General features: G+C 43.2%; 1 protein-coding gene across 4 annotated transcripts in view; it reads right to left on the reverse strand.

Moving 5' to 3' along the window:
- Nlrc4 (NLR family CARD domain containing 4) overlaps positions 1-23,299 on the reverse strand; it is a 35,322-nt gene extending 12,023 nt beyond the window's left edge. For 2 of the 4 annotated variants that reach the window (XM_042696807.1, XM_042696810.1), the window contains exons 1-7: positions 19,992-20,061; positions 16,534-16,649; positions 12,206-12,466; positions 8,732-10,711; positions 7,364-7,456; positions 4,248-4,418; positions 1,659-1,751 (exon numbers count right to left, since the gene is read on the reverse strand). In XM_042696807.1, coding sequence (XP_042552741.1) covers positions 1,659-1,751; positions 4,248-4,418; positions 7,364-7,456; positions 8,732-10,711; positions 12,206-12,466; position 16,534 — 2,599 coding nt within the window. In that variant the 5' untranslated portion in view covers positions 16,535-16,649; positions 19,992-20,061. Of the gene's footprint in view, positions 1-1,658; positions 1,752-4,247; positions 4,419-7,363; positions 7,457-8,731; positions 10,712-12,205; positions 12,467-16,533; positions 16,650-19,991; positions 20,062-22,414; positions 22,500-23,225 lie in introns of those variants that run through there. The other 2 variants (XM_042696809.1, XM_042696808.1) reach the window with 2 other exon arrangements.
- Positions 23,300-25,373: the final 2,074 nt, after the last annotated feature.

Genomic DNA, 25,373 nt, shown 5'->3' on the forward strand with positions numbered 1-25,373 from the left:
ATCTGTGATGAGAATCTGCTTGGGTTTGTTGTTTTTAAATATTCAAACACTTAAACCATGAAGACTTTGTGAACAGTGAAACTGTTCGTGATTTTCAACCAACAGTAAGTAATGAGTAAAACTGCTTAATCCTGACTTGATTCCTCCTGTATTATTCTGCAATTAACCCATCTCAGAACTACGTATCCTATGTATTTACTTTAGTGGGACTGGGCTGTGGACTCTAGACTTCACACTGACGAGGCAGACATTCTACCACTTGAGCCGCATCTCAAGCCCCTTTATTTGTAGGTGTGAGATAGGGTGTCATTTATACCCAGGCAGGCCTAGATTGCACCTCCTTTATGCTTCTTCATGTCACTGGAATGAGAGGAACTTGAACTGAGCTCACTCTTGACTGAGATGGAGTTTCCCTAGTTTTTTCTTTATCTCTTCCCCTTAGGCTGACTTCAAATTGCAATCTCCTCTGTCATCCTCTCTGGTTCTAGTAGTTAGATAATAGGCTTGAGCCACCATGACTGGAAGATCTTTTTTTTTTTTTTTAAATCATTACGTACCACTATCATACCTTAAAAATGTTACCAATAAAAAAGGAGAGGAGACATAAAAAGAGTAATTGGCCAGCCACCGTTAGCTCACGCTGAAATCTGAGGATTGTAGTTTGAAGCCAGCCCAGGCAGGAAAATCCATGAGACTCTTATCTCAATAAACTACTCATAAAAGCCGGAAGTGATGCTGTGGCTCAAGTGGTAGAGCGCTGGCCTCGAGCAAAAAAAGAAGCTCAGGGACAGCTCCCAGGCCCAGACTTCAAACCCCAGAACCAGAAAAGAAAAGAAAAGAAAAAAAGTAATTGAAGTGGGGGGGCTATGATCAAAATATATACATGTATATAAATATCATAATAAACCCCATAACACAACTTTAAGGATCTTATTATAATTTATTTAAGCAAACTCACCTTCAAACAGCAGACACTAACTTCCTTGAAGGAAGAAGTCAGGAGAGATGCTCAGGTAAATGATGGTACACCAACTGGTGACTCAAAAGAAACCAGCTTGTAGCCGGGCGCCAGTGGCTCATGCCTATAATCCTAGCTACTCAGGAGGTTGAGATCTGAGGATCACAGTTCAAAGCCAGCCTGGGCAGGAAAGTCTATGAGGCTCTGATCTGCAATTAACCACCAGAAAACCGGGAGTGGCGCTGTGGTTTAAGTGGCGCTGTGGTTTATGTGGTAGAGTGCTTGTGTGCCACAAGGGCAGTTTGAGAGGGCTGATTTCCCTAGGGAAGGTAAATCTAATTTTTTTTTTTTTTTTTTTGTTGGTCGTGGGGCTTGAACTCGGCCTGGGCGCTGTCCCTCAGCTCTTCAGCTCAAAGCGAGCGCTCTACCACTTGAGCTACAGCGCCACTTCCGATTTTCTGGTGGTTTATTGGAGATAGGAGTTTCACGGTCTCTTCTGCCCGGGCTGGCTTTGAACCGAGACCCTCAGATCTCAGCCTCCTGAGTAGCTAGGATTACAGGCGTGAGCCACCAGCGCCCGGCTGGGAAGGTAAATCTAGTAAGCACAGAGAGAGAGACAAGAGACCTCAGGGCTCAGGCTGTGCTTTCCTAACTACCGAATATATGTATTCATGAGTTTAGGTTGAGTTGCCATTCTTACTCAGTTCATGTAGGGCTTCATTTCCATCCTTTTCCAGGTAATTTCCAGATAAATCAAGAACACTCAGTTGGACCAAATTGTGAAGATTCTGAGCTGGAAAAATGTAACCCAAGATGAAAAGATTTTTCAGGTAACTATGTATGCATTTTAATGTTATAATCCTAATGTTATAAGTATCCTAATGTTATAAGTCCTTGTTTTTGCTGATGGTAATAGAAATCATTGCCTGACTTGATGGATTTTGTTTAAACAGTAAGACCAGTTGGGCGCCTGTGGCTCACACCTGTATTCTCAGGAGGCTGAGATCTGAGGATTGTGGTTAGAAGCCAGCCTGGGCAGGAAAGTCTCTGAGACTCCTATCTCCAATGAACTACCCAGAAAAAGCTGGCAGTAGTGCTGTGGCTCAAGTGGTAGAACACTAGCCTTGAGTGAAAAATGAAGCTCAGAAAAATGAAGCACATGGGCTATGAGTTCACACCCCAAGACTGTCACAAAATAAAAATGAAAAAATAAAAATAAATAAAAGGCATGACCACCTCTGTACTTTCTTTAAAGGATGCATGCTAATGACAAAGACATAACCATGTTAATAAAAATGGAAAAATGGCTCCGAGCATGGCTCAATTGGTTGAATGCTCCTTTACTCATGTGTAAGGCTTTCAGTTCAAACTCCAGTACTGCCCCAAACAGAAATTATATATAGGGATGTAGATACTGGTAGATAGATTTAGATATATTATACATAGATGTAAATAAAAATACAGAAAACTGTATTGCATATAGGTGATCAAATAGTGCTATCACATCAGCTAAGAAAAGCTTAGTTATTGTCTTTGCTTCATATATTATGCTTCAGTTTTTCCTATGGAGACTAATTAGAATTATTTTTTAAGAAATTAAAGAGCTGGGGCTGGGAAGGTGGCTCAGTGGTAGAGTGCTTGCCTTGCATGCCTGAGGCCCTGGGTTCCATTCCTGAGCACCACATAAGCAAAAACAAAAACAAAAAAAAAACGGAAGTGGCGCTGTGGCTCAAGTGGTAGAGCGCTAGCCTTGAGCTGAAGAGCTGAGGGACAGCACCCAGGCCCAGAGTTCAGGCCCCACGACCGGACCCAAAAAAAAAAAAAAAAAGAAATTAAAGAGCTGGCCAGATGCCGATGGCTCACACCCATAACTGTATCGACTCAGGAGGCTGAAATCTGAGGATCTCAGATCAGCCCAGCCAGGAAAGTCCATGAGATTCTTTTTTGTTGTTGTTGGTCATGGGGCTTGAGCTCTGGGCCTGTCCCTCAGCTCTTCAGCTCAAGGTTAGCGCTCTACCACTTGAGCTACAGAGCCACTTCCAGTTTTCTGGTGGTTTATTGGAGATAAGAGTTTCACGGACTTTCTTGCCCAGGCTGGCTTTGAACCGTGATCCTCAGATCTCAGCCTCCTGAGTAGCTAGGATTACAGGTGTGAGCCACCGGTGCCTGGCTCTCCATGAGATTCTTATCTCCAATAAACTACTAAAAAAAGAGCACTCATTTTGAGTAAAAGAAGCTCAAGGACAGTACCCAGCCCAGAGTTCAAATCCCAGGACCAGCAAATAAATAAATAAATAATAAAGATTAATTTTTTAAAAATACCTTTTTAGCTGGGTGCCAGTGGCTCACACCTGTAATCCTAGCTACTAAGAAAGCTGAAATCTGAGGATTGCTGTTCAAAGCCAGCTGGAGCAGGAAAATCCATGAGACTCTGATATCTAATAAGCTACTCAGAAAACCGGAAACTGCATGGTCACTCAAGTGGTAGAGCGCTAGCCTTGAGCTCCAGACTTCAAGCTCCATGACTGACAAAAAAATTAATCTTTTAAAAACATTAAACAAGGTTTTTATGAATTTATACAAGTGCTGTTTCATTTCTAAGCCTGTCTTTCCCAGTGTCAAGTAGAGAAGTGCAGGAATGTGTTCATAATTCTCAGGCTCCCTGTATTTGTCCTGCTTTATTCAACTATGACTTTAACCATAAATATATGTTCATATATTTCCTTTCTGATCCTTGTAGACAGCTAGTGATTTTATAGTCCAACTTAGTAAGGGTTACTCCATCTTTTTTTTTCTATGCTAATACTGGGGCTTGAATTCAGAGCCTGTTTTTTTTTTCACTCAAGGCTGGCACTCTACCACTTGAACCACAGCTCTACTTCTGACTTTTTGCTAGTTACGTGGAAATAAGAGTCTCACGGAGGGCTGGGAAGGTGGCTCAGTGGTAGAGTGCTTGCCTTACATGCATGAGGCCCTGGGTTTGATTCCTCAGTACCACATAAGCAGAAAAAGCCAGAAGTGGCACTGTGGCTTAAGTGGTAGAGCGCTAGCTTTGAGCTGAAGAGCTGAGGGACAGCACCCGGGCCCAGAGTTCAGGCCCCATGACTGACACACACAAAAAATGTCTCACAGATCTTCCACATGGGCTGGCTGGAACTGCAATCCTTAGATCTCAGCCTCTTCAGTGCTAGAGTTGCCTGGTTTCCTCCTCTGAGAAGTTCAGTGTTCATATGTCATATCTCCTCATCTGTGGAATCCTTCTCATTCAGTTAAGGGAGGCAGTGGTTACCTAGAGTTCTGATGGAATTTGCCGAGAGGCAGCAGGAGACCAATTGGAGTTCCTGAAGGTCACAGGGCTCGCTTGACAGAGACTTTACTATGTACTCCATTCCCTTTCCAATGTCACACAAGTGAGTCAGATGAAATAAACTCATCTTCTTCAGATATGCCAGACCTTTTGCTGCAAGGAGATTGGAAAGAAATGCATTGGGTTCACTCTTACTGTAACTTCGTCATCATGAAATGTGCTGGGACCACTGTCACTTTCACTGCTCAAGCTGCAGGTGGAGGCTGATTTCAGAGGAGGAGCAGGGGACTATATCCTTTTGGAGTGTTCCTGGTATAAATGGCTATGGCTTCCAGAAGTCAAAGCATCAGGGGTCAGCCTGATGCTTTAGAATGAAGACCACATGGAAGTGGCACCGTAGCTCAAGTGGTAGAGCGCTTGCTTTGAGCTAAAGAGCTGAGGGACAGCGCCCAGTCCGAGTTCAAGCCCCACGACCAACAAAAAAAAAGGGAGAGAGAGAAATAGAATGAAGACCACATCCAATGCAGCATGGAGAAAGATTTATCTTATATCAACAATATGATTGAAAATATCAAAAGTTCCTTCCTTCCTTCCCCTCCCCCTCTCTCCTGGAATTTAAAGTCATGACCTTATGCTTGCTAAGCAGGTGCTCTACCAGTGCCTCATCCAAAATATTCTTCATTTTTAGGTCTAAAGTTAATATAGAGTTAAGGATTGAATAGGTGTAACATTATATCTTGACTTTACTGTAACCTATAGGAAAGAAGTGCACTGCTTGGGAGTCTCTCTCTCTCTGTTTATCCTTATGTGTGTGTGCACATGTGCACATTGTTGTTATGGGAGCACATAACGCTTAGAGGTGTGAGCAAGACTTTGTAGACACATTGATTTCTGGATTCACTATTCAATAATTGTGTGAGCTGGGGCAAATCATTCAACCTTCTAGCTGTGGCTTTAGGGATCCTTATACCTACAGACTAGAGTAAGGGTTCTGTGAGAAAGTATGTAGAGTTGTGTCTAATCTATTACAGACTCACCTGTTACTCGACAGTACATTATTGCTAATATACATATCCTGGCTTATTCAAGTTCAGACCTTGATTCCTTAATAGCAGAAGCAGAGCTGGGAGTATAGTTTAGTGGTAGAACACTTGCCTAGTAAGGGTAAAGCTCTGAATTTGATCTCAGCACTATAAGAAAAAATGAATAAGTAATAGAAGCAGATTATCCTAGAGAGATGCCTTTGGCCCTTTTCTATTAATTGTTGAGACTTAGAGCAAGTCAATAAGCAATTCTAGGTACCAGTGGACTTTCTATAAAATCAATGAGTGAAACAGATGCTCTCAGGCTTCCTTTCAGCTTGAATAATCTGTGTGATTCATTGATAGGCAGTATGTGTTTCCTGAGTGCAGTACTGGGTATTCTCCTATAGCCTATATATAAAAAAAGAGCCAGTCATGTTTTAATTATAGGATAGAGTCATCCTTTGGCAGGAAGCAGACAAAGAAAAACAGGCTGAAAGGGAGAGAGGAACATTTTCCTGAGGAAAAAAGTTAACCATAAAAGCAGAGACAGGAAAGAGCAGATTCAACAGGAATCCTTCCTGTCTGTAGTGCCTGGGTCTCCATGGGAAAACGTATGTTCTGCTTGTGTTCCTGGATTTTTCTCTATCTCTTCTTTGCTTCATCTCATTTTAATTATGAATTTTTACTTAATTATGAAACAAAAGTATAAGCATTTTTATATTATTTTAGTGCTTTAAATATAAACATAACTGGATACTGGTGGCTCATACCTGTAATTCTAGCTACTCAGGAGGCTGAGGATCATGGTTCTAAGCCAGCCCAGCCAAGAAAGTCTGTTAGACTTTAATTAAGCAGCAAAAAGTTAGAAGTGGAGTTGTGTCTCAAGTGGTAGAGCAAAAAAGCTAAGGATCCAGGAGATGGAAACCTTTGTTGTTGTGGTTTTCTTTTTGTTTTACTTGTTCATTTATCTGTCGGGGAGTGGGGGGGTGGGCAAGTACAGCACAGAAACGGAGGAACAAAGAGTGAAGAACAAATGCAGCAGTGGTTCTACTAGATCCTATGTTGAAAATAAACTTACAACTTGTGGTTGGGGCAGGAGGAAAAAAGTGGGAGAGTGAGGGAAGTGGTGACATTGTTTGAAAGACATGCACTCATTAACTGACTACGTAACTGTAATCTCTCTGTACATCATCTTTATAATAACAATTATTTTTTTTGTTTTTTTGATCCGGTCATGGGGTCTAAACTCTGTGCCTGGGCACTGTCCCTCAGTTCTTCAGCTCAAGGCTAGCGCGCTACCACTTGAGCCACAGCGTCACTTTCGGCATTTTTCTTTTTGCTTATAATAACAATTATTAAAAAAAAAAAAAAAAGCTAGGCCAGGCACCAGTGGCTCACGCCTATAATCCTAGCTACTCAGGAGGCTGAGATCCAAGGATCACAGTTCAAAGCCAGCCCAGGCAGAAAAGTCCATGAGACTCTTGTCTCCAATTAACCACCAGAAAACTGGAAGTGGCACTGTGGCTCAAGTGATAGAGTGCTAGCCTTGAGCTGAAGAGCTCACGGACAGCACCAGGCCAGAGTTCAAATCCCATGACTGGAAGAAAAATAAAAGCTAAGGGATAGCACCTAGGCCCTAAGTTCAAACCCCAGTATAAGCACAAAAATGGGAGGGTGGGCGGGGAGATTTACACTCTAATGATGTGTAGTGCTGAAGGATTGCATTAAGAGAAAGGAAGGGGGGCTGAGAAGGTGGCTCAGTGGTAGAGCACTTGCCTTGCATGCATGAGGCCCTGGGTTCGATTCCTCAGCACCACATAAGCAGAAAAAGCCAGAAGTGGCCCTGTGGCTCAAATAGTAGAGCACTAGCCTTGAGCTGAAGAGCTCAGGGACACCACTGAAACCCAAGAGTTCAGGCGGAGAGAGAGAGAGAGAGAGAGAGAGAGAGGAAAAGCATCCAGGGAAACCAAGGTGGTCACCTGTGCCTCTCCTTATGCAGAAGTGAGCAGACCCAGAGTCTTAAGCCAACCATACTTATGTGAGTGAAAGCAGTAGAGAAAACAAAAATGTGACCTAGTTTTATAGCATCTTCCTCATTCATCTTAATGTTATCCAATATGAGCTTCGTAAGGTTCTTCAAATTACCCAAGCTGTCGGTCAGACCACCTGCCAAAAGAGAAACACTGGATGTGTTCACCTGACATTTACTGAGAGTGATTTACTATGTTTTTTACTAACACTGCCATTCCTATTACCAAATATAAGACATTAGCTATCACCAGGGACAAGAAATGCTCAGGGAATTGATACCATATTTTTTTTGGTCATAAATAGGCATTGTACTTAAATATAAGTATGCTGTCCAAATATAATGAAATCTTAGACTATACACAAATAACAGAAAGCTAACAGGGTCATCTCCAAACACTTCAAAATTGAACAACATATGTAGAAATAATCATGAATCAAAGAAAATTAGATTTTTGGGTTTTTTGTTGTTGTTGTTGTGTGTGCCAGGCCTGAGGCTAGAACTCAGGGACTGAGCACCATCTCTGAGCTTTTGTGCTCAAGGCAAGCTGGTGCTCTAACACCATGTCCAGCTTTTTTGGTAGTTAATGGGAGGTAAGAGTCTCATGGACTTTCTTGCCCAATCTGGCTCTGAAACACAATCCTCAGATCTCAGCTTCCTGAAAAGCTTGGATTACAACAAGCTTGAGCCACCAACACCTGGCTCAGATAAATATATTTTGATAAATATAGAAATAAAAATAAAATCTTTAGCTAACAAAGTGCTTGCAGGGTCAAGCTCTGATAGCTCATGTCTGTAAATGCTAGCTACTCAGGAGGCTGGGATCTGAGGATCACAGTTTGAAGTCAGTCTAGGCAGAGAAGCCTGAGAGACTCATATCTCCAATTAACTGACAAAAAAGCCAGAAGTGGATGTGTGACTTAAGTGGTAGAACACCAGCCTTAAGAGAAAAAGCTAAACAAGAACACAAGGCCCTGAGTTCAAGCGCCATGACTGGAAAAAATTGCTTATGTTGATGTTTATAACATTAAATGCTTATAATTAGAAATAAATCCATAATCCAAGATTATTACTTTAGAGACCAAGAAAGCAGGGCGGCCAGGGGCTCACATCTGTAATCCTAACTAGTCAGGAGGATGAGATCTGAGGATCACAGTTCAAAGTCAGCCTCAGCAGGAAAGTCCCTGAGACCAAAAAGTTGGAAGTGGAGCTACAAATCAAGTGGTAGAGTGAAAACCATGAGCAAAAAAGAGAAAAGCTCAGAGAGACAGCGCCCAGGCCCTGGGTTCAAGCCCCAGGACTGGTACAAAGAAAAAAAAAAAAAGCCAGTTCAAGAAAATCATAGGGTACGTCCTGTCTCCACAGTACCCGGCCAGGCTGGGTGATGTGTGCAGCTGCAGAGCGAAGCATACCTGGCAGCCGCTGGGTCTGCAGGCTGCGGATGCTGAGGGCGGTCAGCGGCGTCACAGAGGTGATGTGCTGCTCGTCCTCTGCGGTGAGGGGACTGCCTTCCACCACCAGGGAGTGAATGTTCCTGCAGGTGCTGAGGATCACACGGAGGTTTCCAGCCACCCCAGCACATCGCTTGACATACAGTTTGAGGCTGGTGGCAGAGCTGAATATCTTTTCCAGGTACTTGATATCCCGCTTATTCAGCTTGCTGAAGTCCCGGAGTGTGACCTCCAGAGTCTTGAGCTCCTGCTTCCAGTTGAAGAACAGAGACACAACGCGGCTGGGAATGTAGGTTTGCACGGATGCCTCGGTGCCTCGGGGGGCCTGGTCCCCCGCAGCCACAGCCCCTCCAGACAAGTCGAGGATAATGAAGTCCAGCGCGCTCGCACAGTTAGGCAAGTGTTCGAAGAAGTCGAATAAATAATCAGGGATGTTGTCGGAGTTGATGTACAGACTCTTGCCACGAAAGAAAGTTTCAAATTCTTGGCTCAGGGCCGATCTGGATATGCTCTCGTGGAAGAGACTGACGCCACACTCGGCAAAGGAGCTGATGTTGATGGCTTTCAGAAGCTCCTGCTCCCGGGTGCTCATCATGCTTTGCATGGATTCCTGCCTCCAGAGAGGCCTCTTGCTGACAGAAAGCCCCAGCAGGCTGCCGTGTTCATACACCACCGCCAGGTGCCTCATGACAGCCCTGGTGGCTTCTGCAGATGACCCGCACGTGTACAAGAGCAGGTTGCTGTACAGAGAGGTAATGTCTGAAATGGAAGCCATTTTCTGCAAGTAACCACCTCCCTTGCTCACCTCCTCTGGCACAGGAGACCCCAACAAGCTGCTGAGTCTTCGTCCTGCAGTGTACTCCTGGAAGGACTGGTGAAAGAATTTATACTTGGGCTTGAACCTCTGGGCCGTGTATTTGCAGAGGAGGCCAGTGGTGAGCAGGACGTCCTCGTTCTCGCTGGAGATGTCCTCCGGCTCGAAATCAAAGCGATGGGAGAACACGCCTTCCAGAGCCAGGTCTCCACAGTGCTCGAGGCTCCGCGTGAAGTCACTGGCAGTCACGCCTGTGTGTCTGTGCTTGTTTTTCTGGATCAGCAGATCGTAGAAGGTCCGGAACAGGGTGGTTTGGGTGTGAGAGTAGAACTTGGTTTTCCCCATCTGGATGGCACAGGTGATGACCACGAAGAGAGGGGTCTTCATTAGGTTCTGCAAGCACCTGGAGTTCTGCATCTGGAGCAACAACCCTTCAGCCAGCTCCTTGATCAGCACCTCCTGGATGAGAGTCCTGGCACTGTCCCCCGGCATGTCCCCCACTTCCACAGTAAGGGCCCCAAACTGCCTGATGTGTCTCAGACACTCGGTGGTGGTGGTGACCACGACCATGTTACGGAAGCGGTGGTTGGCCTTGATCAGGGCTTCGATCTCTGGGCAGTTCTGGGGCTGGAATTCATTGTAGCCATCGAGGAGAAAAAGAACGTCCTGCCGTAGCTTCTGCAGCAGAGCCATGAAGGTTTGCTTCCCGATCGTGTCAGGTATTTCCAGCAGCTGATCACACAGGGTTTCGAAGAGGCCACCCTGGGCCCTGCGCAGCCGTAGAAAGAAGACGAATTTGAACTTGGCCAGGGCCTTGCACTCGCTGGAGGCCCAGAGCATGGCGATTCTCTGTAGCAGGGTGGACTTGCCCTTGCCCGACTCCCCTTCGATGAGGCAGGGGCTCTGCAGCTGCTCCAGCAGGCTGTTGAGGGTCAGCTGGTCCACGCGGTGGTGGTGCTGGTCTTTCCTCCACAGGACAGGTTCTGTGAAGGTGCTCTTCAAATTAAAAATAATGTCAATATCTTCCCCTAGAGGATAGAAGTTCAGGAAAGAGGGGCTGTGGTATAATTCCTTTAAATCCTCAGCCAGAGCCTCCAGCTCTCCTTCTGATGGCTGATGAAAAAGGCCTGTTGGAGAAGAAGGGGACATCAGAGTGGATGTTCAGGGGGATTCAGTGTCTGCTCAAGAGTTCAGAACCAGGCAGGTGGCGAGGCTGAGAGCCTCCTTCTGGACCCTTGAATTTCCCTTCCCTCCTTCCCTCCCTCCCTCCCTCCCTTCCTTCCTTCCTTCCTTTTCTCTCTCTCTTTATCTTTCTCCCTCTCTCCCTCTCCCTCTCTCTCTTTCTTTCTCTCTCTTTCTCTCTCTCTCTCTTTCTCTCACCAGTCCGGGGCTTGAACTCAGGACCTGGGCACTGTCCCTGAGCTTCTTTTGCTCAAGGTTAGCACTCTACCACTTAAGCCACAGCACCACTTCTGGCTGTTTCTGTTTATGTGATACTGAGGAATGGAACCCAGGGCTTCATGCATGCGAGGCAAGCACTAAGCCACATTCCCAGGTCTCGGGCCCTTGACTTTCTTTCTTCAGTTCTGAGCTACCACAAAGAGCTCCAAGTATCTACTTCTGCTTTCTCCCCCAGTGCCCTCTCACTTTCACCCACTTTTGCCTGCCATTTTCCACAAACAAATCCTACAGCAGCTTGCTGGAGAGGGGCGGGATCTGTATTTGGGTGAAGGAAGTGAAGATTTGGCTGAGAAATGGTGGTTACAGGTGATTTTCAACCAATTAGGCCTTAATCTTGGGCAACGTTTGTCAGAATATAATTTATTCATTTAAAATCATTACAACTAAGTTGGGTCACACCTGTAATCCTAGCTACTCAGGAAGCTGAGATCTAAGGATAGAGGTTTTAAGCCAGCTTGGGCAGGAAAGTCCACTAGACTCTTATATTTCCAATTAACCCCCAAAATGCTGGAAGTGGGGCTATGACTCATTTGGTGGAGTGCTAGCCTTGAAGGGAAAGTTATGGGACAGTGCCCAGGCCTTGAATTCAAGCCACAAAAATCAATAAAATAAAATCAATAAAACTGAAGTCTTGCTTCATGAAAAATTAGTTTCCTTGAGTACACCAGGCTCTTTACTCCAGTGCTAGAATCATAGAGTAGGTAGTCAGTTGGGCCATTTACCCATAGTCAGTTTAAGCAATGGTCACTCAAATATATTTATGGTCCTGTTATACTTTTCTTTTTCTTTTCATTTGTTTGTTGGTTGGTTTATTTTTGAGATAAGGTCTCACTCTGTGGGCAAGACTGATTCAATCTTACAATCCACCTACCTCAGCATCCTGAGTGATAGGGTTACAGGCTTATGCCACCATACCTGGTATTCTGCTCACACTTTGAAGTGAGGCTATACTAAATCATTTATTCTCTGGCTCTGAGTCTTATTACATATTTGGCTTTACCACCAAGTGATCTCATGAGAGCTTATCCTTAGCATGAATCAAAGCCTATTATCAGGTGAAAGATAAAGGGAAAAAGGCTCTGTAATGAGGTGGGGAGGGTCCTGTTCTCTCTTGGTTTATTCTCTTTGGAGAAACAGATACAAGCAAAGTGATAACTTACTTTGTCCATTTAAGTCCTGATACACTGGGTAGTTCCATTTCTCCAGGGATTTAAGGAAGAGGTTACAGGCCTCTGAGCCCTTCTTCAAAATCATGTGAATGATTTCTCTAGCAGCATCCTGTTCTACCTTCTCACAGCAGATAACCTTCACTTCTTCACCATTCAGCACGTTCCAAACGAACAGATCATCCACAATTTGCTTTATGATAGTCATGCCCATCCTCTGAATAAGGACTTGACTGTTGTCCTTTATGAAATTCACTGAGGAGATGAAAGAAATATATATATACACACACATATATATGTATATATGTGTATGAATATACACATATGAATATACACATATATGTGGAAATTTGTATAAAACATGCAGGTCAGCCTCTGTTTCATAGCATGAAGGCTATGTGCTTTTTCCTACTGGGCCCATCTTGAGTTATGGAGATGCCAAATGCTTGAATTTCAGGCCCTCAGGAAATAATCTGCAAAACTCTAACCCCAGAGTTTGAACCAGGAAAATAGTTTTGTCTTGGTGATGAAGAAAGGTAAGTAATCTGGTCCTCTGATATAAAGGAATCTTCAGAGAGGCCACAATAGTGAAACTATGGACGTTAGAATAATGACAAGGGGCTGGCACTGGTGACTCACGCCTGTAATCCTAGCTACTCAGGAGGTTGAGATCTGAGAATCACGGTTCAAAGCCAGCCCAGGCAGAAAAGTCCTGATACTCTTACCTCCAATTAACCACCAGAAAAATCAGAAGTGGTGCTATAGCTCCAAGTGGTAGAGTGCTAACCTTGAGCGAAAAAGCCTAGGGAGAGCACCCAGGCCCTGAACTCAAGCCCCACAACTGACCAAAAAACAAAAATAAAAAAGATAATGACAATGGCCTAATATCGGGTAACCCTAGCAAGTTACTAAACTTCTTTGCTTCTTTGACCGTGTGTGTGTGTGTGTGTGTGTGTGTGTGTGTGTGTGTGTGTGTGTACACTGGTACTGGGACTTGAATTTGGGGCCTGGGCACTGTTCCTGGGATCCTTTTGCTCAAGGCTAGCACTCTATTACTAGAGCCATAGCTCCACTTCTTGCTCTTCGGTGTTTAATTGGCAATAAGAATCTCATGGACTTTTTGTGCCCAAGCTGACTTTCAGTTTCAGCAGTGATCCTCAGATCTCAGCCCCCTGAGTAGCTAAGTAGCTAGGATTACAGGCCTCAGCCCTGAGTGCCTGGCTTTTTCCCCCAGTGGTGGTGGTACTGGGATTTGAGCTTAGGGCCTCATGCTTGCTAAGCAGGAGCTCTACCACTTGAATCACACCCCTGGCCCTTGAACCGTTTAAGTGAAATGTTTCCAAATGTGTAATAAGCTGGCTCTCTGGAGAGAGAGGGTCTAATTTGTAGTACTTACTCATTCCTATACCTGATTCAGTATTTCTACCATGACCAATTTCAAGCTGACAACATATGTCAACTGGCTAACAGCAATCAGAACATTCTGCAATCCAGTTTCCTAATAAGTAAAAATCAGCTCTATCACATCATATGATTTCTCATCTTTGTGTGTCTAGAAGATGCATGAGAATGGTATGTAATTTATGAATTATTAGAATTCATGTGTGGTATCTCACACAAAGTAGTAGCTTTGTCATCATCCAAAAAGCATGTTATATCTCTCACAAATGATGACCTGTTCTAAAAAGTATAGTTGTAAAATATTAAACTATTTCTAGTCAGTATCTCTCATCTCTTCTCCCGGTCTCTGTGGAAACTGGGTAGGTTTTGTGTCTGGCCTGCAAGGTCTAATTAAAAAATGATGATCAAGCAGGTGCTGTTGGCTCATGCTTATAATGCTAACAACTTAGAAGGCTGAGATTGGAAAATCAAGGTTTGATACCAGCCTGGACAGAAAAGTCCTTGGAACTCATCTCCAGTTACTCAGAAAAAGCCTCAAATGGCAGAGTGCCATCTTGGAACAAAAAAAGCCAAGTAAGAACCAGAGGTCCTGAATTTAAGCTCCCATGCTAGCACCAAAGGGGGAAAAAGGGCAGATGAAAGTGTGCCCACACACTGAACTGCTCTGCCCACTTGTCATTCAATGACACATCTCCCTGGTTTTTCACCATTAGGCAGGCTGCATGATTTTGCTTCCTATAGTAGGTTGTTCCTGGCTTTCAAACCTTTTTTGACTTACTGGAGAGTGAAGATCCTTCTCCCAAAGGCTCCCAAGACCTCTGGGGTCAGAAATGCAGCATCCAGCACCCCAAGCCCAGCATGCCACCCTACTCCCCACCATGGCAACTCGCTGCTATTACCCTAAGCTGAGTTGTTGCCCATTCCTAGGTACCTGTCCCATAAGAGAGTTCTGTCTGCTCCTTCTGAGGTCTTAGGTGTAGTCTTGGCTTCCACATCCCCCTTCTACAGATAGGCTCTAGGTCAGTCTAGTCATGAACTTTATTTTACATTGAAAGATGTGATTCTAGCAAGGCCTCGAGAATTATGTACGTCCACAAGACTAGCCTCACTGTGGACATGGCTTCACTGTAAAAGGAAGACCCATTTGAAACAATCATGATATTAATTATATATATATATGTATATATATATATATATATATATATCAGTTTAAAAGCAAACTACATAACCATATCTACTCTAGAACTACAAGTGTGGCTCAGAGTACAGTGCCTGCACAGTAAACAGGAGGACATGAGTTCAAACCTAGTATCATACCCACATATACAAAAATCATTCTCTATATAACAGATTCTTAGTACTGATCATAATGTATCTTCATGCTACAAATTATATAATTGCAAGATATAGTTATTACTAATCAAGTACTACAGGTATAAAATATTATAGCTATAAAATATTACTATGTTATATATCTGAAAGATAGCCTTCTTTTTTTTTGTGGGGAGGGGATGTCCGGTCATGGGGCCTGAACTCTGGGCCTGGGTGCTGTCCCTCAGCTCTTCAGCTCAAGGCTAGCGCTCTACCACTTGAGCCACAGCGCCACTTCTGGCTTTTTTCTTTTTGCTTATGTGGTGCTGAGGAATCGAACCCAGGGCCTCATGCATGCAAGGCAAGCGCTTTACCACTGAGCCACCTTCCCAGCCCAAAGATATCCTTCTTAACCATGGTAAATCTCCATGAATGGGGATATCAACCTCTTCTTTAACCAAATAGATGAGAGCAATGTTTCTGATTCATTCAATCATAATACATTCTTATCAGAACATCTCTGTGTAAACCAGCCCTGTAGAGTAGAGGGGTACTTTTGGAAACAATCACCATTTTCTATATTTGAACTAGCCAATATGCTAGCTACAAGCTCGCATGTGGCTACTGAGCATTTGAAATGTAGCTCAAGTGACTAAACAGCTGAAGTTCACATTAAATTTGATATTGTTCACTCACAGTAAATAGGCACAGGCAGCCAGTGACCACCTACTACATTGGATAGCACAGGTCTATACCTATCATCAAATGTGTAGAGGTAACTATGGGTGCCACTCATACCAAAATCACTTATTCACAAAGATCTGGATTGGCATAGTTATCTGATGCCCAGGTGGAAGAATATGGCCTAATGGTCAATTTCATGGAACCAACAGTTTATTTTATCTTACTTTTTCTTGCCAGTCCTGAGCCTTGAACTCAGGATCTGGGCACTGTCCCTGAGTTTTTCGTTTTTGTTTTTGTTTTTTTTTGCTCAAGGCTAGCACTCTACCTACCACTTGGCACTATAACACCACTTCTGGCCTTTTCTGGTTATGTGGTATTGAGAAGTTGAACCCAGGGCTTCATGCATGCTAAGCAAGGAGTCTACCATTAAGCCACATTCCTAACCCAAACCAAGAGTATATTTATTTTTATCAGTCATGGGGCTTGAGCTCTGGGCCTAGGTGCTGTCCCTCAGCTCTTCAGCTCAAGGCAAGCACTCTACCACTTGGGCCACAGTGGCTCAAGTGATTAATTGGAGATAAGAGTCTCAGGACTTTCCTGCCTGAGCTGGCTTTGAACTGTGATCCTCAGCTCTCATCCTCCTGAGTAGGTAGGATTACAGGCGTGAGACACCAGCACCTGGCTCCAAACCAACAGTTTAAAACATGCATCTGGTCACTCTGTGTAAGTCCTACCCTCTCTGTGCTTTACTTTTTCCTACAGGCTGATATATTTGTAAATGAATCCCCAAAACAATAGAAAACTATTCACTGAAATGTCCACAGATAACTAATCAGAGGAAGACATGAATTGATTTTCCATTCAGTATAATCAACACTTGGTATCCTATTAGATAATCAAGTGGATGTTACTTGGGATATACTTACTTGTTCTGAATAAAATGTTGCCACTTTCTGCATCTCAGTAGAAGATACTATTTCCAAAGGATGTGTGAAAGACAGTCCTTGTATGCCCTTTTCTTTCTGCCATGCTACTCTTCATTCTATAAAATAAACAACACAAAAAGAATCTGGTGGAAGAACTGCAGCTATGACCCAGTTATACCTCATGTATGTACATATATGAGAAAATGATGGCAAAAATCTATTTGAAGCCACTGGATATTTGCAGTCAAAACCTAAAGAGAGAGCTTAGGTGTTATGACTCCTGTCTTAGAGCTCTAGACTGTGCTGAAGGAGAGCTTTGCAAAGTTCCTTTCTATTGATACTGGTCAGAGCTAAGAGAGCAACTGAGAATTAAACACTGAAAGATGGTACAAGTGTCAGATAGAATGCTGCTAGGTTTGTGGGGGGGGGGGGGGGGGGGGAGGGGCAGGAAGGTGTTTCTTCAGGTAGCCCAGAAAAAAGCAATCTGGATTGGAATTATCACAGGCAGACAGCATGTGACAGGATTTTGAAGCTTAAGCATTTGTGAAACTCATTGAAGATCTGTGCTTTCAATTAACATACTAAAAAAAAAAAAAAAGAATGACAGGAAATAAAACAGGATCTGTGGTAGGCAGTGTTACAGGCAGGAGCAGGGAGAGCTAAGGAAGAGGGTAAATGAGAATGAATATGGTCTATGAGATTATTTGCATGTAAAAAAATAGAACAATTGAGCCAGATGAAATCATTTTAAGAAGGGGCGTGGGGTGAGAAGAGTAATAAAGGGATGAGTTTGAGACACATTTATAAGTATGTGATATTTTATAATTTTAGCTTTTTCATTATGGTCATTGATTCATATTTTGAGAAAAATTTATGGTGTGAGATAAAAAAAATTGAGGTTGCTTGATAAATCTATCTGGAAATCAGGTTCTATAAGCCCTCCAATTTTGTTCTTTTTCAAAATTGTTTGTATTTCCAGATAAATTTTAAAACAAGCTTATTAGTTTCTATTTCTATTTGTTTTTATTTTTTTCTGCGTCATTCCTGAGGCTTGAGCTCAGGGTCTGGGCACTGTCCCTGAGCTTATGTTCTCAAGACTAGTCCCCTACCAGTTGAGCCTCACCTCCACTTTCAGCTTTTCAGCTCAAGGCGAGCACTCAACTCTACCACTTGAGCCACAGCGCCATTTCCAGTTTCCTGGAGGTTAATTGGAAATAAGAGTCTCACAGACTTTCCTATCTGGGCTGGCTTTGAACCGTGATCCTCGGATCTCAGCCTCCTGAGTAGCTAGGATTATAGGCATGAGCCACCCTCACCTGGCTAGCTTTTTAATTTCTATTTTTGTTTTTGTTTTTGTTTTTTTGGGTCCAGTCGTGGGCGTGAACTCTGGGCCTGGGCGCTGTCCCTCAGCTCTTCAGCTCAAGGCTCGTGCTCTACCACTTGAGCCACAGCGCCACTTCCGACTTTTTTCTTTTTGCTTATGTGGTGCTGAGGAATCGAACCCAGGGCCTCAAGCATGCAAGGCAAGCGCTCTACCACTGAGCCACCTTCCCAGCCCTGATTTCTATTTTTAAAAGATACTTTTTTTGACTTCTGTTCTGGAATGTAAATATGACTCTGGCCTAGCAAGTTATAAACTAAATAAACTAAAAATCAGCAACATATGCTTCCACTTACCTAGGCTATCTAGGTAGTCACATAAATAGATGCATAAAGTAGTATGGGAGTTGCCAGGGGCTGTGGGGAAGGGGAAGGAAAGAACTGTTGTTTAGTAATTTTTCACTCTTAGTTTCTTTCTGGCCATTCTTATCATTAACATCACTATATAATTGATACTGGGAATAGTTGTATAAAGGAGGGAGAGTGTTCACAATGATTGGTTCATTTGTTAAATATGCCAAGTATATTTAATATTAGCTACAACGGTGCTGTTAGAGCCAGACTTTCTATTACTGCACAAGTAGATGAGATGAAAATCTAACTTCCACCTTAGGTGACCGATGATGGGACCAGCATTAGCTTCCACGTACAGTACAGTGCTGGGCCCAGTGACCTGGTGTGAGGAGCCTGAGGCCCTCAGAGTGGAGAGAAGCAGGAACACTTGTCAAAAGAAATAAGCAAAGTCCTCTTGGGTGTGCTCCACTCTTGGGTCACACAACTTGCATATTAAAAACATGTAATACAGTGAGGTGCTGATAGCTCAAGCGTGTAATCCTAGCTACTCAGGAGGCTGAAAAAGTTTGAAGCCAGTCTGTGAGACTCTTACCTCCATTTAACCATCAGAAATGGAGTTGTGCAAAAAAAAAAAAAAAAGTGAAGCAAAAAAGCTCAGGGACAGTGCCCAGGCCCCAAATTCAAGCCCCAAGACCAGCACAAAATCAAAAAAATCAAAAACAGAAACATTAGCTGGATACCAGTGGCTCATGCCTATAATCCCAGCTAGTTAGGAGGCTGAAATCTGAAGATGGTGGTTCAAAACCATCCCAGGCAGGAAAGTCTAAGAGACTCCTATCTCCAATTAATCACAGAAAAAGCTGGAAGTGGCACTGTGGCTGAAGTGGTAGAGCGCTAGCCTTGAGCAAAATGAGCTCATATATAGCACCCAGCCTGAGTTCAAGCCCCAGGACCTGGAAAAAAAAAAAAAGAGAAAGAGAATAGAAATAAAACTGGCAGAAGCATTGTGTTTTTCCATGAAAATTTCATTTCAGTTGTGTGTGTATCCTGGCACTGGGTAGTAATGTAAAATGTATTTTTCTTCTTTGTATGTTGGTGTGTTGGTCTTGAACTCAGATATTAGCCTCCCAAGTAGCTAGGATTATGAGCATGAGCCACCAGTCCTCTGCTGAAATGTATTATTGTTGTTGTTGGTGGTGGTGGTATTATTATATTTTATTATCAAGGTCAATAAAGTTTGAAGGGTAGTTTCTAAGGAAGCTCATCAAGCTGATGTTTACCTAGAAGAATTGACTTTTGGATTGCACTCGAACAAAACCAAAGTTCACAAGAAGTAAAAGGGAAATGGCATTTATAGGCAGAGACAGGTGATTAGAGAAGAAGCCTTGGGAGAAAGTCTGAAAACAAGGCCTTGGAGCAGTACTGGAGCCTTAGAAAAGGTCTATTTTAGTGCCAGCACTGGGTTCAAATTCCAGGCTCTTCCACTGGCAATCCGAGTTTTGGATCAAAGGGTAATGTGAGGCACAAAGAAAGGACTCAGTAAATGGCAACTGCTAGGTAATCAATTCCTCCCTCTTTTGCTATTCTACCCCCCAAAAGGGGAGGATCTGGGAGGATTTTTGATTGACTGGGTCAAACTTCAAGTGAGAACAGAAAGGAAGAGGAAGAAGGTAGTGGAAGAAGCCATAAGTTCCCTCTTTTCAAACGTAAACAAAATCAAATAGTTCTACAGTTTGTTCTTCACTCACTGTCTGCTAAAATAATCATTCAAAAAAAATTATTACCTGAGTCATTAAGAAAGAATCTCAGCTGATTTTGAAGACGTTAATGGTTCATATTCAGTTTGGATTCTAGGAATATTCTACCACAGAGAGAAAGCGTGTGCAAGAACAGGGAGCCAGTTAACTAATTATTAATTGTTCTCGAGAATAAACCAGTCATAGACTGAAGCCCACATGACCTGAATTATGCTGATCTAAAGAACAGGGTTGTAACCACCCCTTTGAACCACAAAGTCCACTTCTCCCTTCCCCTCTTCTTTCATTTCCTCCCCTCCCCTTCCCTTTCCTTTTCTCTCCTTCCCACCCACTTCCATCCCTTCTCTTCTCCCTTCCCAGCAATCAAAGTCCACAAACGGTGTGGATGCAGTCCTTTTCTGGGCCAATGGTGTAGCTCAGTGGTAGAGTGCTTGCCTAGTGTGGGCAAAGTCCTGGCTGCTAAAAAAAAGGCCATTTCTTATCATGGTACCTTGAGAAATAATGTTTAGGAATTAATTTTAAGCATAGGTTATTTCAATTTTGTTTTTGTTTTTTTTGGAGGGGATCTAGTCGTGGGGCCTGAACTCTGGGCCTGGGCGCTGTCCCTCAGCTCTTTAGCTCAAGGCTAGCCCTCTACCACTTGAGCCACAGCACCACTTCCAGCTTTTTTCTTTTTGCTTATGTGGTGCTGAGGAATTGAACCCAGGACCTCATGCATGCAAGGCAAGCGCTCTACCACTGAGCCACCTTCCCAGCCCAGGTATAGGTATTTCTTAGAAGTATTTACAGGAGTGCTTCATAAACTAAACTTCCTCAGAACTCAGACCTCATGTCTGTGGATTAATTTCCACACCTTACAGGGGAATGAGGGAAAGGATATAATCAAGAGCAGAGAGGCAAGCACATGGAAGTGGAAATACATTTCAGCATTAACATGGCGGGCTTGAATTTGAATCTTTAGATGTGTTATTTGATGAGTACTCTTAGACTTGTTACTTGACCCTTTCAGGTTTTGATTTCTATACTGAAATACTGACATGCATGTTAATGACTCCTAGGACTGTTGGAAAAATTAAACATGAAAGTTTCTGGGACAGAGATATTCAGTGAGTGTTATCTTTTTTCCTACTAAAAAGGCTCTAGACTAGAAGGTTCTTACATCTCCTTGGGACTCCAGCAATCTCACATTTCACTGATTAATATTAGTGTTGGAACTGAACTGTATTCCCCTTAAATACACACATTAAATATTTAAATCCCAAGCCAGGCATCTTAGGCCTATAATCCTAGCTACTCAGGAGGCCAAGATCTGAGGACTGACAGTTCATTACCTGGGCAGAAAAGTTCTGTGATATCCTTATCTCCAATTAACCACCAAAAAGCTGGAAGTAGAGCTGTGACTCAAGTGACAGAGTACTAGCCTTGAGCAAAAACCTTAGGGACAGAACTGTGGCCTTGAGTTCAAGTCCTAGAAGAGGCACCCCCACCAAAAAAAAAAAAAAGATTTAAATCCCAGTATTTCAGAATGTGACCATATTAGCATATGGGCCTGGGAGGAGTTAATTAAGTTCACATGAGGCTGTTGGCTAATCCAATCCAACTGCTGTCCTAGAAAGAGGAAATTAGGATGCACACACTGAGATCTCAGGGATGCTCAGAGAAAAAGGCTTCTTGAGGACACAAGCTGGAGGCATCCATCTGGAAGCCAAGGACAGAGGCCTCGGCGGAAACTTACTCCCTGGTCTTAGATTTCCAGTCCCAAACACTGTAGGAAAGTAAGTTTTGATATTTAAACCACTCAGACCCTAGCAGCTAATAGAATTAGCATTCTAGAAGTGTGCTGAACTACAGGGATCAAACCAGAAATGAGTTTTATCCAAGTTTGTAATTAATTAGCTGCCTAACCCAGGGTGAGTCATTGAACTTCTCCCTACCATATTTTCCACCTCTAAACCAGGGTAATGAGATCCACTGAGATAATGGGGAGAGAGACCCTGTCACAAAATAGGTGTCCTGTAAACAATCCCTTCCTTTCCTTTTTCTCTCCAAATATTAGGTTTCTCATCAGTTACTCGGAAGACTGGATACATCAAGCAATTCACTTACTTGTTTTCTGCTCCGATCTGTGGTTCTAAATAGTCTTAGCACAAGAGTAGTTTTCCTTTCTGACCAAAACTGTTTACAAAGTCTTTTCCCTCACTTTGTCTCGTATTAAACAAATGGACCCCTGAATGATGCCATGTCCCTTTAGGTATCGATTCAGAGGAACCTGGTAAAAGCCCAATAGACCAGATAACTGTGCCTAAACTTTCCCCTGCAGGGAAATCCGGGCAGCTGCAAGAAACCACAGTTCTCAACAAGAATAGCTCCCAGGCCTGCTTCAAATGAGCAGAAACCCAAACTGAATATTTGGCTTTAAAACTTAAACCCCAATCCTATCCCCACAGTACCTGGCTGATCAATACAGCTCTCTTCTTGTCATGTTAAAAATCATTTAAAAACAACATTTCATTTTCTGTTTCCTGTTTCACCAAGGCTCAGTGTTCCTGTTTGGTGAGAAGAGAGTATGCAAAAAGGGGAAACTGCCAGCGGGTTGTAATGCTTGTAATCTCAGCTACTCTGCCTACTGAGATCTGGAGGACTGAGGCTCAAAGCAAAAGTATGTAAGACTTTTTAACCAGCAAAATGCCAGGCTGGGGTATGGCTAATGTTAGTAGACTATAAGCCATGAGCAAAAAGGACAAGTGAGAATTTGAGGCCCTGAGTTCAAGTTCTAATGTTGGCACAAAAGAATAAACAGAAGAACAGGAAAACATTGAACAGAACTTTTTTTTTCTAAAATATAACAGGAGTGGTTAGAAGCCTGGACTAGTGATGGATGCTTATAATCCCAACACTCAGGAGAATAAGGCAAGAGGGTTGTGAGTTCAATACCAACTCTGGCTACATACTGCCCAAATCCAACCAAAAAAGTGCTCAGACTCACATACTACCAGTTTCCAAAGGAAAGATGAGCATCAGCAGAAATAATGAGCAAGGGAGACTTGAAACTTGAAGATAAAACACCTTGAAATTCACTCATTTTTTTTTTCCAACCTTGCAGTTGATTCAGCTTAAACTGAAATGTTGCGATGTGAACTTTCAATATGTATTTCATGGGGGAGAGGAAAGCAGGGAAAGTGGAAGGGAGAGGAGAGAAGGTGAAGGAGAAGGAGAGAGGCTGGGGATAAAGCATGCAGCAGGGGTCAAGCGTTCTTGTACCTTGAGTCCTAGCAGACTTCTAGCACACTGGTCTCAGTCACCACCATTTGGGTGAGGTTGGTGCCAGGCTAAAGGGTCAGCAGTGACAGTCTATGCGCACCCTCCTGGAGATGAAAAGCCAGAGACTCCCACTGGTACACAGACTACAGTAAGCCAAGTTACACTCAGGGATGGGGAAATCTCTCTGCCCTTCCTCTGTGAATGAGATTCTTGCGTACTCTTTCCTCTGACTTCTACAAAATACCAGGAACTTACTTGTTACATAACTTCTTGTTTCAAATGAGAGAATTCTGACATTAACTCTTGTGGTTTAGAGCACTATCAATCTTCACTCCAAATGAATTTCTGCATGAAGGGGTTTCTAGGAGTGTTGATTCCCAACTTATGAGGTAGGCTTCTCTGATGTGAAATTTGGGGTGTCTAGCAGCTGGATTTTTTTGCCAGTCCTGGGGCTTGAACTCTGGGTGCTGTCCCTGAGCTTTTGTGCTAAGGCTAGCACTTTACCACTTGAACCACATCTCCATTCCCCATGTTTTCTGTGATTAAATAGAGATAAAGGTCTTATGGACTTTCCTGCCGAGCCTGGCTTTGAACCCCAATCCCCAGATCTCAGCCTCCTGAGTAGTTAGAATTACAAATGTGAGCCACTGGCACCAGGCTTAGCAGCTGGATTTTTAAAAGTTAACTTGAATATACATATACATTCAAGAAAAAAATTACATCTTCTTATATGCAGAATCTAGATTTTAAAAAGGCAAGAAGGCGAGAGTGTTAAAATACTCTGCCTTGCAAGTACAAGGCCCTGAGTTCAAACCTTAGTACCACACATACATACACACACAAAAAGTAGCCAGGTGCCAGTGGCTCATACTTATAGTCCTAGCTACTTAGGAGGCTGAGATCTAAGGATTATGGTTGGAAGCCAGCCCAAGCAGAGCCTCTTATGTCCACTTAACCAGCAAAAATAGCCAGAAATGGAACTGTGGATCAAGCAGTAAAGAGCTAGATTTGAGTGAAATAGCGAAGTAAATGTGCAAAACCTTGAGTTCAAGCCTTACTACCAGCACCAAAAGAAAAAGAAAAAGTAGCCAAACCTGGTGCCAGTGACTCACTAGCTACTCAAGAGGCTGAGATCTGAGGATCATGGTTCAAAGCCAGCACAGGCAGGAAAGTCCCTGAGATTCTTATCTCCAATAAACCACTCGGAAAACTGGAAGTGGCGCTTTGGCTCAACAGGTAGAGTGCTAGCATTGAGCTGAATAGCTCAGGGACAGTGCCTAGGTCCAGAGTTCAAGCCCCATGGCCACCACCAACAAAAACAAAAAGTATACACCACATTTTCTTGATCCATTCATCTACTGAGGGGCATCTGGGTTGGTTCCATATCTTAGCTATGGCGAATAATGCCGCGATGAACAGTTGTGCTGGTAGCTTTAGTATGGCCTTATTTGTGATCATTTGGGTAAATGCCAAGAAGTAGGATCACTGGGTGTAGTCTTCTGAGTAACTTCCATACTGCTTCCCAGAGTGGTTGAACAAGTTTACACTCTATGTCTCCATCAGAAAGAATGACACTGCCCCATTTGTTAGGAAATGGAAAGACTTGGAAAAAATCATATTAAGTGAAGTAAGCCAGACCCAAAGAAATTTAGGTCCCATGGTTTCTCTTATTTGCAATAATTATTGTATGTCTAGGATAATCTTATCAGATGAGCAGAAAAGCTCAAAAGCTACCTACATATGACCATACAAGATGATGCTAAGTGAAATGAACCCCAAGATATGGACACAAGAGGTCTTTCTTTGTTGTTGTTGTTGTTGTTTTTAATGTACCACGTAATTTTTTTGTTTCTTTTGTATGTTCTTCCCCTATGTATATCCCTTGTTGTCACTGTATTTGATTTGGTGCTCTGCATCTTGTATATACATTTATCTAATTTGGGGAGGGGAAGTGGAATAACAAAATGCTAAAACAAGGGCATAGGATGACCCATTGCAACAATGATACTCACAAGACACTATGTTTGAGAAAGACAAAGGAGGGGGTAACAGTGCTAGATAAGAAATGTACTCAGGGGCTTGGAAGGTGGCTCAGTGGTAGAGTGCTTGCCTTGCATGCATGAGGCCCTGGGTTCGATTCCTCAGCAC

This window comes from Dipodomys spectabilis, unplaced genomic scaffold, assembly GCF_019054845.1.
Source record: "Dipodomys spectabilis isolate Male_0828 unplaced genomic scaffold, ASM1905484v1 ptg000210l, whole genome shotgun sequence".
Classification (NCBI taxonomy): domain Eukaryota; kingdom Metazoa; phylum Chordata; class Mammalia; order Rodentia; family Heteromyidae; genus Dipodomys; species Dipodomys spectabilis.